This window comes from Macaca fascicularis, chromosome 15 (assembly GCF_037993035.2).
Source record: "Macaca fascicularis isolate 582-1 chromosome 15, T2T-MFA8v1.1".
Lineage (NCBI taxonomy): Eukaryota > Metazoa > Chordata > Mammalia > Primates > Cercopithecidae > Macaca > Macaca fascicularis.
In genome coordinates this window covers 94,025,195-94,041,241 of record NC_088389.1, presented here as the reverse complement: position 1 = coordinate 94,041,241, position 16,047 = coordinate 94,025,195, and the positions used below count along the sequence as shown (strand labels likewise).

The 16,047-nt window shown below is 34.0% G+C and overlaps 1 protein-coding gene and 1 pseudogene across 10 annotated transcripts in view; one reads left to right on the top strand and one right to left on the bottom strand.

The window, feature by feature from the left end:
* The window catches only part of JAK2 (Janus kinase 2), a 155,614-nt gene that overhangs the window by 89,899 nt on the left and 49,668 nt on the right, over positions 1-16,047 (top strand). For all 10 annotated transcript variants that reach the window (XM_074017539.1, XM_074017535.1, XM_065530593.1 and 7 more), the window contains 9 exons: positions 906-1,092; positions 1,814-1,941; positions 4,322-4,456; positions 5,522-5,609; positions 9,327-9,454; positions 10,193-10,331; positions 12,033-12,184; positions 12,337-12,487; positions 13,222-13,358. In XM_074017539.1, the coding sequence (XP_073873640.1) occupies positions 906-1,092; positions 1,814-1,941; positions 4,322-4,456; positions 5,522-5,609; positions 9,327-9,454; positions 10,193-10,331; positions 12,033-12,184; positions 12,337-12,487; positions 13,222-13,358 (1,245 nt within the window). The remainder of the gene's footprint in view (positions 1-905; positions 1,093-1,813; positions 1,942-4,321; positions 4,457-5,521; positions 5,610-9,326; positions 9,455-10,192; positions 10,332-12,032; positions 12,185-12,336; positions 12,488-13,221; positions 13,359-16,047) is intronic.
* Positions 13,693-14,320, bottom strand: LOC135967578 (uncharacterized; annotated as a pseudogene).

The window sequence follows — 16,047 nt, the reverse complement described above, 5'->3', positions numbered from 1 at the left end:
GTCCCACTGCATTCCAGCCTGGCAACAGAGTGAGACACTGTCTCAGAAAAAAAAAAAAAAAAAACAAGAAAGGTCATTTGGCATAGGAAGAACTTGATTGACCTTGAGGTATTGGTAGATTTTATATAAATGTTTCTGAGTAGAATGAATATGTTTATAAAATGCACCTTAAAAAAATAGATGAACAAGTTCATAATATAGTGCATAAGACAAATATTTAAAAACTGCAAAATATTAAAAATGTCATATTAAAGATAATTATACAAATACAATGGTGGTGCAGTAGAATGTCTGAATGTTCACCTTTGCTTGTGCAATGAGGTGAGCATGAGAGAGGACCTCTTAGAAAAAGTGGTACTTGAACTGAGTTTTGATGAATGAATAAAGAAAGGTTCACTGCTCAGAAGAAGTGGGTATACATTCTTAGGTAGAGAGATAGCATGAAGAGTTATCAAGGCATGAAGCAGCATGGCATTTGCTTGAAGTGATTTAAGTCATTTAATATGGCTGGAACATAGGTTGTATGTTGGCAGTGGCAGGAGCTGAGATTGGAGATGGAGGCAGAAACCAGCTCATGGAAGGCTCTATATGCTACATTTGTTTTAGGCTTTATCTTACAAATGATGGGAAGCTATTAAGGATGGTATTACTATTGCTATTAATTATCATTGCCTTCTTCCATACGTTTTCATAAAATCAACTTTTAAACCACTTTTATAGGCTGAGAAATTGTAAATTGCCCTTTTGAGGAACTAAGTACTTCTATTACTATACTGGCACTACATTGGATTCTTGGTTCAAATGTTTATTCCGTTGCTTGTTCTTGTGATATCATTTTGTCAGAATAATCACTATGATGTCCATTGTGAGTATCCCTCCCTTTCTTTATAATTAAACTTATACAGCGAGAAAATGTCATTGAATATAAACACTGTTTGATTACAAAAAATGAGAATGAAGAGTACAACCTCAGTGGGACAAAGAAGAACTTCAGCAGTCTTAAAGATCTTTTGAATTGTTACCAGATGGAAACCGTTCGCTCAGACAATATAATTTTCCAGTTTACTAAGTGCTGTCCCCCAAAGCCAAAAGGTAAGATAATTTTCTAGTTATTTTTAAATTACTGGTCATGGATTGTGTATGTGGTGTGAAGTATCTTTAGTACATTGATTTCAAAGGATATATGAAAGAAGCAGCTCTAAAAGTTAATTTTATCTTATTCTGTTGTACAAGCATCATCAAATAAGATTGTTTACTTTGGTTTTGGTGGTCTAGAAGTGACTTGAAGTTCAATTATTCTAAAATGAGATTTTAAACATAATAATTTTGTGGTATGATGTCATTTATTGAACTAGTAAGATCTCACTACTAAATTCTCATGTTGTTTTAAGTAAAAATTTTCATATACTTTGAGGATTTTAATTGCTGTATTTTAAAAATAAAGATAGTAAAGTTGGAAATTCCTTGAAATAATGAGGCTTACTATTAAAAATTATTAAAATTTCTGAAAAATTGTATGAGTTAAGGAAGTTACTATAATTTTGAATTAATGAAATAACTGGCAGGAATACATCAAAATTCAAATTACATTAGTTAAGAAAGTGATTATAATTTTGAATATATGAAGTAACTAAGAATAATACATCAAAGTTCAATGAGTTAACCCCTAAAATAATTTTCTATTATAAAAAAGAACAATGAGGAGTTATTAAGCATTTCTTATATATAGAACACATTTCATTTTACTCCTCCTTGGCACAATTCATATTTTCAGTGTATTTTGATGTGATATATATGTATTTTATTTTTTCAGATAAATCAAACCTTCTAGTCTTCAGAACGAATGGTGTTTCTGATGTACCAACCTCACCAACATTACAGAGGCCTACTCATATGAACCAAATGGTGTTTCACAAAATCAGAAATGAAGATTTGATATTTGTAAGTCATTAGATACTGATTACTGTCTTTTTTGTCCTTTTAAAACAACATCTGTTTTCTTGATTTACATTCATGTGTCATTTAGAATTATTTTGTTTTAACATATACAAATTTAGTTGTGATTTAAGTATTTTTCCTTTGAAAGATATACCAACCTTGTGTTAGATGTTAGCAAAATTAATTATCTTAATTATCCTAAGAATGGAATCTTAATTTTCTTTTTGGAAATTTAAAAATGATTCTTCACAAAAATTAAAAATTAAAAATATACAAAGACCTATATTGTTACTCTCAAGTTATCAAGAAAATAAGGGAAATTCAAGGGGTTAAAAATAAAGAAGAAACTGAGACAAAAATCCAGCCATCTCTCAGTGTCCATGAGGGATTGGTTCCAGGACTACCCATGGATACCAAAATGTGAGGATACTTAAGTGGAACCTGTGGGTATGAAAAGTTGGCCCTCCATATACACGGGTTTTACATCCTATGAACACTGTATTTCTTTTAAAAAGTAACTAGTAATTATTTTTAAAAATTATTTATTTTTTAGAGGAGGACTTGCTCTGTCGCCCAGGCTGGAGTGCAGAAATACTATATTTTCCATCTGAGTTTCCTTGCAGATGCAGAACCTGCTTTGCCAGTACAGAGGGCCCACTGGATTTATTGAAAAAATATCCACACATAAATGGACCTGTGCAGTCCAAACCCATGCTGTTCAAGAGTCAACTGTAATCCATAAGATCTGATAATTTGGCTGCCAGGTGGTGAGACTGGTGATCAGCCACATTTATCAAGGGGGTTAAGACTTAAAAGCAATTTAAAAGGGCCAGGTCTCAGACCTGCACAAGGCAAGGAGTTAAAAGTGAGACTATCCCTGAATAAAACTAGGACCCTTAAGTAAATACATCCTCAGTAAAACAATATATAGAATGTGAAAAATTCACCCACTGGCAAGCAGAGAAGAAAAGGAATTTTGTCATTTTTAATTGGGTTTCTAGTGAGGAAACAGTCTCTCCTAAGAATTTGTCATCACAAGCTTTTGAATTTGGGTTTCATTATACTACCTACATAGACTGAGAAACTCTAAATTAAATGTGGTCCTCTCCTAATATTGTGTGGTGCTTAGAAGAAACAAAAAAATACTCTTAACCTAGGCAACCCATGATTCCCACAGATAAAACCATTCCATACATGAGCTTTTAATAGAAAATTTAGAAGCATACAAGGAAATAATGCAGGATTAAGTAAGAGTCAGTAGACCAACAAACATCAAAATTAGAACTCCAGGAACTTCCTATCACAGAATTTTCAGATACAGACTATAAAATACATATACATGTTTAAAGATAGAAAAGGAATTGAAACCATGGAGAAATAAGACATTGTTTTAACAAACAAAAAAGATTTCAGGAAAACATAGAAATGATAAATATCGTCACTGACATTAAAACAGAATATACAGGATGAAAAGGAAATTACTTATAGCTGAAGAGAGATGTGAACTGCAAGCTAGATCTGAAGAAATTATTAAGAATGTAGGGGTTAGGGAGAAAGAAATGGGTTATATGAAAGAGGGATTAAGGGGCGTTAGGCAGAATGAGAAAGAACAACTGATATCTGAGCTCTTTAAGGAGACAAGTCCTCATGTGAATAATAGGAAACAGAGTGGCCAGGTAACTTGACTAACATTACAAAACTAATAAATAGTAGACCTTGGATTTGAACACAAGCAGCCTTACTTCAGAGTGCAGGCTTTCAACAATTACTTTGTAAAGATATGCAAGAAATACTAGTATTAGTAGTAATAGCTAATACTTAATGCACATTTACTATGTGTCATGGACTGTACTAAGGGCTTTTTGTATTTATTCACTTACTGTTTATAACAATCCTATGGGAAAATAGTTACTTTTCTCATTTTTCAGATGAAGAAACCAAGACAGCTGCAGCACAGAGATTAAATAGCCTGTACAAGGTCATAAAAGTGGTAATAAGAAAAAGTCAGATATTCTGCCTCTGCAGACCACATTCTCTATTGTACTAGTAGGAAAGGCAAACAAAATGATTCTCATGTAAGCAAATGTAGGTAAACACTGACTCTGTTTTTAAAAAGTGATAATTATAGCCCATTCAGGAGATTTCAAAACCAAGTAGAGCCAAAATACACTTAATTCATTAATCCTTGTTTTCTGTCTCTCATTAATATTTAAGGAAGCAGAATAAAAGAATTAATTTGGAGTCTCAAATCTGGATTTAGACTCTAAGGAAAATACTTGCTTATGGATTAAAAAAAAAATTCTTCCTCATTGAATGTATTTTCTTGTTCCTACTTTGTTCTCCATCTTTACTCATTCTTTACTTTTACCTTTTTCTCTTGAAGAATGAAAGCCTTGGCCAAGGCACTTTCACAAAGATTTTTAAAGGCATACGAAGAGAAGTAGGAGACTATGGTCAACTTCATGAAACAGAAGTTCTTTTAAAAGTTCTGGATAAAGCACATAGAAACTATTCAGAGGTGTGTATGTTCTTTAGTTCATGTAGTTTATGCTGTTTAAAGATGTACTCTCATATTCATACAACATACTCGTGTGCAGCTTTTCAAAATTGTAAGTTTTAAATGTATCAAGGACTTCTCTGACAATATATTCTTGTGGGGCTATAGAATTACAGGGTTTGAAAATTACAGGATTACAAAAAATTAATTCCAAACTAATTATGTTTAGCATGTTAGGAGTGTTATTACATTTCTGCATATACTGTGGCCATGATTTTCAAACTTGGCTCCCCAGAGCTTTATGGGTTACACAGAGGTTCTTCTACAATTTCATTTATTTAAAAAAAAAAAAGTTTCAAAGGCACTGTACTAAGGAACATACTTAGTGAAATCTGGATGCCTCTGGGCATCATCCAGAGATGCTAGCTGGCAGACCCTGTGGCCAGTTGCCAGAGCTCCGAACACAGCAAGATATGATACTTACAATATCTTAAAGGGTGTTAGTGGAAGATGATGTGAAAAGTTCAAGCCAAAGAGTTGTTCTAATCCAGAACACCACAGTATTGGTGATCATGATTCACTAAACAGTCATACCCAGTGGTTCTAGTCAATGTCTAGTGGAATTGGAGTGATGTTAAAACTATGCTAGTGTCCTAACACAGATGTCATGATATTTTATCTGCACATTTTTAATTCTTTAGGAAGTATTATTTAAAGGCTACATCCATCTAACTCAGTTCCCTATATCTATCTCTGATGTCTACCTCTGGTTGTACATCTGTCCTCTATTTCAGGTGTTAAGCATCAAGCCTGTTTGACTGGCATCATTCATGATTCCTGTACCACTCTTGCTGTCTCTCACTTTGATCTCCATATTCCAGACTTACACAGGGGTTTCCTCAGAACGTTGATGGTCGTTGCAGGTCCATATAAAGGGACCAAAGCACATTGTATCCTTATCTATAGTCATGCTGAGAGTAGGAGAAAGTGCATCTTTATTATGGCAGAGAGAATTTTCTGAACTGAGTACTTATGGACAACAGTCAAACAACAATTCTTTGTACTTTTTGTTTTTCTTTTCCTTAGTCTTTCTTTGAAGCAGCAAGCATGATGAGCAAGCTTTCTCACAAGCATTTGGTTTTAAATTATGGAGTATGTGTCTGTGGAGAGGAGAGTAAGTAAAACTACAGGCTTTCTAATGCCTTTCTCAGATCATCTATTTTTGTTTATATAGAAAATTCAGTTTCAGGATCACAGCTAGGTGTCAGTGTAACCCATAATTTAACAGGAATTAAATATTTTTGAAACTGAAAACACTGTAGGACTGTTCAGTTATATCTTGTGAAAAAGGAAACCAATGAATAAAGTTAAAAGTAGAAGGTTACAATGCCCAAACAATAGAGTATTATAGGAAACAAATGTCTATAACATTTTGTGTTCATGACAGCAAAAGAGATTATGGCAGGTTCAACATAGCATTGGAATAACTGGCCTTTTCATTACAAACTTCTCTGGAATTATGAAGACAAAGCATATAAATGATACACTTAATTTTTAATGGAACTGACTGAAAATATTGTGTTGATATGACACTAGATATATTTTTTGGTTAAATTTAGGTTGTTCATAGAAACTACTAAAAGTATAAATCATACCCCAAGCTTTAATAGTATACAGGCATGCCTCATTTTATTGCACCTTGCTTTATTGTGCTTCTTAGATATTGTATTTTTTACATATTGAAGGTTTTTGGCAACCCAGTGTCTAGCAACTCTGTCGGCAACAGTTTTCCAACAGCATGTGCTCATTTCATGTCTCTGTGTCACATTTTGGTAATTCTGGCAACATTTCAAACTTTAAAAAAAACCATATGGTGATCTGTGATCAGTAATCTTTAATGCTAGTATTGTAATTATTCTGGGGTGTTTCAAACAGAGAGAATATAAGAAGGCAAACTTCATAGATAAATGCAGTGAGTGCTCTGACTGCTACATCAATGAGCCATTCCTCTGTCTCTCTCCCTCTCCTGGGGCCTCCCTATTCCCCAAGACAACAATATTGAAATTAGGCCATTTAGTAATCCCATAATGGTCTTTAAATGTTCAAGTGAAAGGAATATTCACCCATCTCTCACTTTAAATCGAAAGCTAGAAATGAAGCAGCAAATGTTGATGTGGAAGCTGCCCCAAGTTATCCAGAAGATGTAGCAAAGACCACTGATGAAGATGGCTTAGTGAGGAAGGCATGCTGAAAGCCAAGACAGGCTGAAAGCTAGGCCTCTTGCACTAAAAAAGGCAAGTTATGAATCCAAAGGAAAAGTCCTTGAAGGAAATTGAAAGTGCTACTACTGTGAGCACATAAATTACAAGAAAGTGAACAGCCTTATTGATGATACAGAGAAAGTTCTAGATAGAAGATCAAACCAGCCACAACATTCCCTTAAGCCAAAGCCCAATCTAGAGCAAGACCTTACTGATCTTCAGTTCTATGAAGGCTGAGAGAGGTGAGGAAGCTGCAGAAGAAAAGCTGGAAGCTACAAGAGGTTGGTTCATGAGGTTTAAGAAAAGAAGCCATGTCCACAGCATAAGTGCAAGATGAAGCAGAAAATGCTGATGTGGAAGCTACAGATAGTTATCCAGAAGATCTAGCAAGGACCATTGATGAAGATGGTGACACTAACAAACAGATTTTCAAATGTAAACAAAACAGCCTTCTGTTGGAAGAATATGCCATCTAGGACTTCCACAGCTAGTGAGGAGAAGTCAGTGCTTGCCTTCAAAGCTTCAAAGGACAGGCTGACCCTCTTGCTAAGGGCTAATGCCACTGGTGACTTGAAATTCAAACCAGTGCTCATTTACCATTCCAAAAATCCCAGGGCTCTACAAATTATGCTAAGTCTACTCTGCCTGTGCTCTATAAATGGAACAATAAAGCCTGGATGACAGCACGTCTGTTTATAGCATGGTTTACTGACTATTTTAAGCCCATTGTTGAGATCTGCTCAGAAAAAAAGATTGCTTTCAAAGTATTACTGCTCATTGACAATGTACCTGGTCACCCAAGCACTCTGATGGAGATGTACAAGGATATTCATGTTATTTTCATGCTTGGTGACATAACATCCATTCTATAGCCCATGGATCAAGGAGGAATTTCAACTTTCAAGTCTTATTATCTAAGAAATACATTTTGTAAGGCTAAGCTGCCATAGATAGTGATTCCTCTGGTGGATCTGGGTAAAGTAAGTAGAAAAACTTATGGAAAGGATTCACCATTCTAGATGCCAGGAATAGCATTCATGGTTCATGGAAGGAAATCAAAATGGTAACATTAATAGGAATTTGGAAAAGTTCATTCTAACCCTCCTGGATGACTTTGAGGGATATGGTACTTTAATGAAGGAGGTCACTGCAGAGGTGGTGGAAACAGTAAGAGAACTAAGAAGTGGAGCTTGAAGATGTGACTCAATTGCTACAATCTCATGATTAAACCCTGAAAGAATGAGGCGTTGCTTCTTATGGATAAGCAAAGAAAGTGGTTTCTTAAGATGGAATCTACTCCTAGTGATGATGCTGTGAAAATGGTGAAATGACAACAAAAGGCTTAGAATATTACATAAACTTGGTTGATAAAGCAGTGGCAGGGTTTGAGAGGACTGACCCTGTAAAGTTCTACTGTGGGTAGAATGCTATGAAACAGCATTGCATGCTACAGAGAAGTCTTTCATGAAAGGAAGAGTCTGCAGTGAATATCATTGTTGTCTTATTTTAAGAAACTGCTGCAGCCACCTGAACTTTAAGCAGCCACCACCATGATCAGTCAGCAGCCATTAACATCAAAAGGCAAGATCCTCCGCAAGCAAAAAGATTACAACTTTCTGAAGGCTCAGATTATCATTAGCACCTTTTTTGGCAATGAAGTATTTTTTAAAAGTATATTCTTTGTTTTTTTTTTTTTTTAAAGATATAATGCTGTTGCACACTAAATAGACTCCATTATAGTGTAAATACAAGTTTTATATGTATTGGGATACCAAGAAATTAATGACTTGCTTTATTATGGTAGTCTAAAACCAAACTGGTAATATCTTCGAGGTATGCCTGTATTTTAGTGCCTCACAAAGTTTACATTCAAGAAAATTGTTTATATAATTCCCTATTTTCCACTAGTAATGCAGATTAAATCCACATCTACACTTGTATAACATTTTTTCATATCTTTGAAAATTGATAGTATTTTCAAAAGCAGTGGTTTGGAACCTGTTATATGGAGGTATCTGAGAGGCTCCTGTGGACCACGAAGGAGTCCAGGATTGTTTTTGGAAGCCAACACTTGTTTTTCTGGAAAAATATGTTTTATATATATATTTTTTTAAGTTTTAAAGATAAAGCAGCACAAAACATTTTTGTATTTTTTGCAGAATAAATTAAAAGATTAAATGGAGCTAGAACTCAAATTCTCCTTTATGTCTATAATACTATAGACATTGTTAGTAATTTTTGTGTGTAGAAGAACTTCAGGAAGGTTTGAATGTCTAAAATGTTATGTGGATGATAAATTAAGTGAGAAATTTTCATTTTTTAAAAAAAAACAGCCATAATTCAGTACTAATATATAAAGGTGTGCTGGTATATTATATATTATACATTTATGTTATATATACATAAAAAATAACATATAATTGTTTAGACTCCTACTCTTGCTGTTGTAAGTAAACTAAAAACCAAAAATATAATGCTGTGTATCCACTAAGTTTTCTTTGAAGTTTTGAGTTTTGCCTAATTTACTTTCTTTACCTATAATAGTCACATGTAAGTATATGAAGATTTAAATTACATATATTTAATTAAATTTATACTTAAGCCTTATTATTACTTATATTTTAATGCAGATATTCTGGTTCAGGAGTTTGTAAAATTTGGATCACTAGATACATACCTGAAAAAGAATAAAAATTGTATAAATATATTATGGAAACTTGAAGTTGCGAAACAGTTGGCATGGGCCATGCATTTTCTAGTAAGTAGTATATCCATTTTATCAAAAAGACACTGTTTTATTTTATAAAACAATATACAAATTATCTTTACCTGGAAACAAAAAATAAATCTGTAATTGGATGCCAATTCATGTAAAACAGTCTATGTTAGGTGATAAAAGAGATTACTTTAGGCATATGTTTATGTATGTAAAATCACTTTTGAAAAAAAGTTTTGTCATCCCATCAATATCTTAGAACTACTAATAGACAGTCTGTATTTTGTGTCTTTTGGATTTAGAAAATTCAACCAAAAATTATGCAGCAACATGTGCTTCTCTATTTTTGGGCCATTGTACATTATGGTCCATGAGAAAGCAGCGTTGACAGAGAAGAGTACCAGAGGGCCTGCCAGTGATCAGACCCCTCAGGGTGCCACCTATGTTCTGCTGCAGAACTGAAGTAGTGTTTCTTAATGTCAGCTCCCATCCAGAAACACAAACCATCTCAGCCTTAGAACTCACATTAAGTGGCATTGGGTAGTTTTAATTTATTCATTTCATCACAAGCATAGATTATTGTGTTATTTAAAATGTAAAACAGGAAGCATAGTTAGGAGTCATAAATTTCCTTTTTTCTCAATGCATGCCTCCAAATTAATATTTATTATACTATCTTATATATTTTTCTTCTTTAAATCTGTTTTGGGGGCTTGAACTACTAAATGCTCAAATATTTGTGGATTGATATTTGAATATATGTGCGTTTAACTCTAATAGGAAGAAAACACCCTTATTCATGGGAATGTGTGCGCCAAAAATATTCTACTTATCAGAGAAGAAGACAGGAAGACAGGAAATCCTCCTTTCATCAAACTTAGTGATCCTGGCATTAGTATTACAGTTTTGCCAAAGGACAGTAAGTTCTAGAGGGATTATATATAATGTTACTAAACTTTACTTGGGCAGTGGTGTAAAGACCATGTTGTTAATTTTCCTTGAACTCCATTTAATTCATATGTTCCTGATTAATAATAAAAGTATCTATCACTTTTAGCCATTTAAATTGTTAGTTAAATCTTAGTCTCTATTTTTCTTTCTTATAAGCATATAACTATGGACTGTGAGGTGATTTTTTAAAAACAGTTTTAATCTCTATATATGAAGGATAGGATTTTATCTATTTTTAATATGAGGTTTTCTAATATTCCTTGAGCCACAAGTACATTTTCTAAATATTTTTTTCTTCTCATCACTAAATAAAAATTTATCTAGCCTGAGATCTTAGGATTTTTTTCTACCCTCTGTGAAGAAATTAGTTTAATTATCCAGCTAATTCTGACTTTTTAAAACCTTAAAAAACTTTCATTTGTGTTTGTTAATCTTTACTACTTAACACAGTGGGTTAAAAATACAAATTTCAGTCAGATAGTTGAGAGGGGTTTTTTGGGGGGTCTAGATAATTATAAATGAATTTTGTTATCTTAGCTAATTTGTCTAATTGGATGTTCCAAATTTAGATTCTAAATTGATCAATTTAAGCCAATAGTACATAATGACTTATCTGACAGTGAAGACAGTGATAATTGGGCAGTAGTACAAGAGTATGGCACAAAATTCTTACAGGGTCTTACATCTGGTATTCTGGGAAATTTTATCCTTTGGAATCAGAAGTGAAGATGGAAAAAAATGTATTCATATGGTGAACGTAGTTTTCAATCAATCAATTTGTCTGTCTATGTCAGAATACTAGAAAGTAGGGTTATATTGCTGCTTCCTTTCTTGAATACAGTCCTTCTGGTGGAATCAAAGACCACAGAAACTTTGCTTGAGAAATTCCACGATTTGAGCAGAGCCCACCTGTATCAATTCCATATACCTAGAATATTTTGGTGCAATTTAGCCATGCCTCAGCTATAAACGCTTGTTGGTCCTTGGTTTTTTTTATCATCTGCAAGTGAGAATTGCCAAGGCTATTAAATCAGTAGAACATCTCTGAATGATGTAACATTACCTTATGAAGAAATACCAAAAAGTATCATGGGACAATTTTAGGATAAACTATATTAAAAAAAAAAAGATTTGGCCAGGCGCAGTGGCTCATGCCTGTAATTCCAACCCTTTGGGAGACTGATTGCTTTATCACTTAAGCCCAAGAGGTCAAAGCATAGTGAGCTGCAATTGTGCCACTGCACTCCAGCCTGGGTGACAGAGTGTCACCCTGTCTCAAAAAAAAAATTTTTTTTTTTGAAGGTAAAACTAATGAAAAATGCCAGTTGAGACACTATGGTTTAATGGAAAGATTAATTGATTCAGAACTCACTGTACAGGATTCTAATTCTGTCTCTGCTGCTAACAAATTGTGTGGCTTCGGGCAGATTACTTAATCATGTGTCTCCATGTTGTCATCGTTGAAGATGAGATATTGAACTAGATGACCTTGAAGGTCCCTTCTGGCTCTTAAGCTTATGCAGTCATGTGCACTTACACATCCACCCCCTCCAAAATACAGAAAATAGACCTGATTATTCAAATGATTTGAACTTTAAAGCTATTTACATATAAAAGATTGGTTTACTTGTGAATTATTTAACCCTACTCTGTTCTTATCATTTAAAAGTTCTTCAGGAGAGAATACCATGGGTACCACCTGAATGCATTGAAAATCCTAAAAATTTAAATTTGGCAACAGACAAATGGAGTTTTGGTACCACTTTGTGGGAAATCTGCAGTGGAGGAGATAAACCTCTAAGTGCCCTGGATTCTCAAAGAGTAAGTTTATATATAGACTAAGTTAGAATTACTCTATCTCTGAACTTTCATATTACTTTCACATGATTTGTATTTTTTAGCCCATCTAATTTTTAAAAGAAGGTTGGTGTGGCATTACACAATTTATTCTCTTTGTGGTTCTTTAATTATAGAAGCTGCAATTTTATGAAGATAGGCACCAGCTTCCTGCACCAAAGTGGGCAGAATTAGCAAACCTTATAAATAATTGTATGGATTATGAACCCGATTTCAGGCCTTCTTTCAGAGCCGTCATACGAGATCTTAACAGTTTGTTTACTCCAGGTATGTATTTATGGAGTGATCTTATTGATTTTCCAGCTTTCTATCTTTATTGTATTTAATGAATCATTACTAATTTTTAATTCCTTTAAAACATTTCCTTGATGTCATTTAGGCCCTCTTAATTTCTTATGTTCATATGGCTTTTCATGCTTTATACATATTCTAATCTCCTTGAGTGAGAATTATTTCCTTTTTTAAAAAAAGACCTTTTCTCTTTCAGTAACCTAATTTTAGTTTTCCATTTAATGAGTTGTAAATTATAGTGTTTTTTTTTTTCTGCTTAAATTGACTTTAAAAAAATCAATTCTTTTTAACGTTTCTCATATTTTATAAATGATTGATTTTCTAAACATGAGCTGTATTTGTTTTGGTTTGTTCTCTCGTTTTTCAAAATACTGAGCTGAAATGCATGTGTTTGACCTATAGGTGCTTTCTACCCTAGTACTACTCACCTTTCTCACAATAAATATCAGTATATTACCTTACTTTATGAATATGAAAACTACTTATTTTGGAAAACAAATATTTATCCTTTGCAAAGTCTCTCTTGAAAGCCTTTCAGATTATGGGTAATGATTAAAGGCTCCCATTAATATAATCTAAATTATTTGAGTTTCCCTGTATCATTTAGTATTTGTAACTCATGATTATTTTGGCCAACTTGAATGTATATCAGTTGAGTCCAGAGAATTTTATTTGCTAACTTAAGGTGGTAATATTCTTTATTTCTCCAGATTATGAACTATTAACAGAAAATGACATGTTACCAAATATGAGGATAGGTGCCCTAGGGTTTTCTGGTGCCTTTGAAGACAGGGATCCTACACAGTTTGAAGAGAGACATTTGAAATTTCTACAGCAACTTGGCAAGGTAAATTGTCAGAAGTTTTTCAAATAGAGTATAATCCTTTCATTTAGGAAAAACTTAGAGTGTTTCTAAAGTTCACTTTCTACAACATTTTAAAGAGTGCTTGTAGAAAAAAAAAGGTTTGGTTGTCAGATGTTGGAGAAATGCTGTGTTAAATAAACAGCTATCTTTACTGAATGAAGGGGGCCAGCCCCTCCACACCTGTGAGTAATTCTCATCAGGTGGGATGAGAGACTGAGAAAAGAAATGAGACAAATTATACAGAAAGAAAAGTGGGCCGGGGGGACCACCACTCAGCATATGGAAGACCCACACCGGCAGCGGTCTCTGAGTTTCCTCAGTATTTATTAATTACTATTTTCACTATCTCAGCAAGAGGAATGTGGCAGGAGAGCAGGGTGATAGTGGGGAGAAGGTCAGCAAGAAAACATGTGAGCAAAGGAATCTGTGTCACAAGTAAGTTCAAGGGAAGGTACTATGCCTGGATGTGCACGTAGGCCAGATTTATGCTTCTCTCCACCCAGACATCTCAGTGGAGTAAAGAATAATAAAGCAGTATTGCTGCCAACACGTCTTGCCTCCCGCCACAGGGTGGTTTTTCTCCTATCTCAGAATTGAACAAATGTACAATCGGGTTTTATACATTCAGTTCCCAGGGGCAGGCAGGAGACAGTGGCCTTCCTCTGTCTAACTGCAAGAGGACTTCCTCTTTTACTAATCCTCCTCAGCACAGACCCTTCAGGGGTGTCAGGCTGGGGAATGGTCAGGTCTTTCCCATCCCATGAGGCCATATTTCAGACTGTCACATGGGGAGAAACCTTGGACAATACCCGGCTTTCCAGGGCAGAGGTCCCTGCGGCTTTCCGCAGTGCATTGTGCCCCTGGTTTATCGAGACTGGAGAATAGCGATGACTTTTACCAAGCATGCTGCCTGTAAACATTTTGTTAACAAGGCACATCCTGCACAGCCCTAGCCTTAAACCTTGATTCCATACAACATGTGTTTTTGTGAGCTTAAGGTTGGGGCAAAGTTACAGATTAACAGCATCTCAGGGCAAAGCAATTGTTCAGGGTACAGGTCAAAATGGAGTTTCTTATGTCTTCCTTTTCTACATAGACAGTAACACTCTGATCTCTCTTTTCCCTACAACTGAAGAACTTTTCAGAGGCTTTAACATGTAATGTGCATGGAACATCTTCAAGAGGATGATGAATTAGGCAGTATTACTCAAATTGACTTGACCAAGAGACTGTTTCTTGGTAGCAGGAGTTCATTGTAAGTGATTCAGTGAAATAGAGAAAGGAATACATAAGCTTTTCTACCTGCCTTTCTGCCTTTAGTCATCTCAGGGAGAATTAATCTTATTGCTTAGGGTCTAGGATTTTGACTGTGCCCTATTCACTAGCAGAGGCTCTGTCTATTAAAAGGTCATACAGTCATGTATAACCTACATATTGTAAGTAAGATACCAGGGAATGCTCAGTTCTTAGTAGGTCCAACCATAGCGGTAAGCTCTCTCTTTTTCACATAAGCTTGCTAGGATAAGGTTCTCACTAGTAAGTACCATATTAATGTTGTCTGTTATTATCAGCTATTCCTAAATTCATATTTTCCTGACATATCTCCAGATGTCATTGATTTTCCTCTTTTCTGGGAACTTACAGCATTTATTGTTTCTTCTATACAACTTAATCACATAGTCTTTTGTTGTTTATTAGATCTTGGTTTTTGTTTGCATGCCTTTTTTTTCCTTGACTTAAAAAAAGTTCCTTTAGATCCCAACAGATTACTAGGCACACAATTTTGTCATATATTGTCAAAACAATGGAATACATACTGGTATTTAAGAAGTAGACATAACAAAGAATACATCAAAAGATCACTAATTTAGATTAACAAAAGGGAAACAGCAGACTAAATTATAAAGTTATCTTTTCAAGTATTTTTTTCTAGTTATGAAAGTGATATAGATACTGCTTTTAGAGAAATTGGAAGATATTACGATGAAGATACATTCCATTTGTTGTAGTCTCTGAACAACTACACAATTTCTTTCAATAGTGAAACCATTCTATATATACAATTCTATACTTGCTATTTTTCATATATCAAGATTTTCCCATTAATATTCTTTTGAGACATAATTTTAAAAGTGAATACACCATAATTTATTTACAACATTCCCCATTATTGTAATTTTGAGTTAATTTTCTTTTGCTTTTTAAAATTTTTCTGTGAGCTTAAAATTCTTTTAAACATAAGTAAATTGAAGAGAGTCTAAGAAGGGATTTTCAAAATATATGTACAATGAAATATATTTCTTAGTAATTTAGTTTGTAGGAAATGAAAGGAAAATGGTGTAATCATTAGTCAGTCATAGATATTTTAATGTGGATATTTCCTATCTGCATTTAACATCATAATTTTACTTTCATCTTTTGTTTGTTTGAAATAATTGATGTGTTCCATGGTTTGTCTAGCTATTTGTATTGCCTTATTGAAGCCATTCCTACAAAAATGATTGCATGTCACCTTTTCATTTTATAAAAATTAGCTACTGTATCCCTTTAAGTTATCCTTTTCAATTAGTGGTATGGTGAAAATATTCCAAAGAGGGATGTATATTTAAAATTATTTTCATATTTTTTAAGCCAAGAGAAATAATGGTATATATTTTTTATTTTTAAAAAA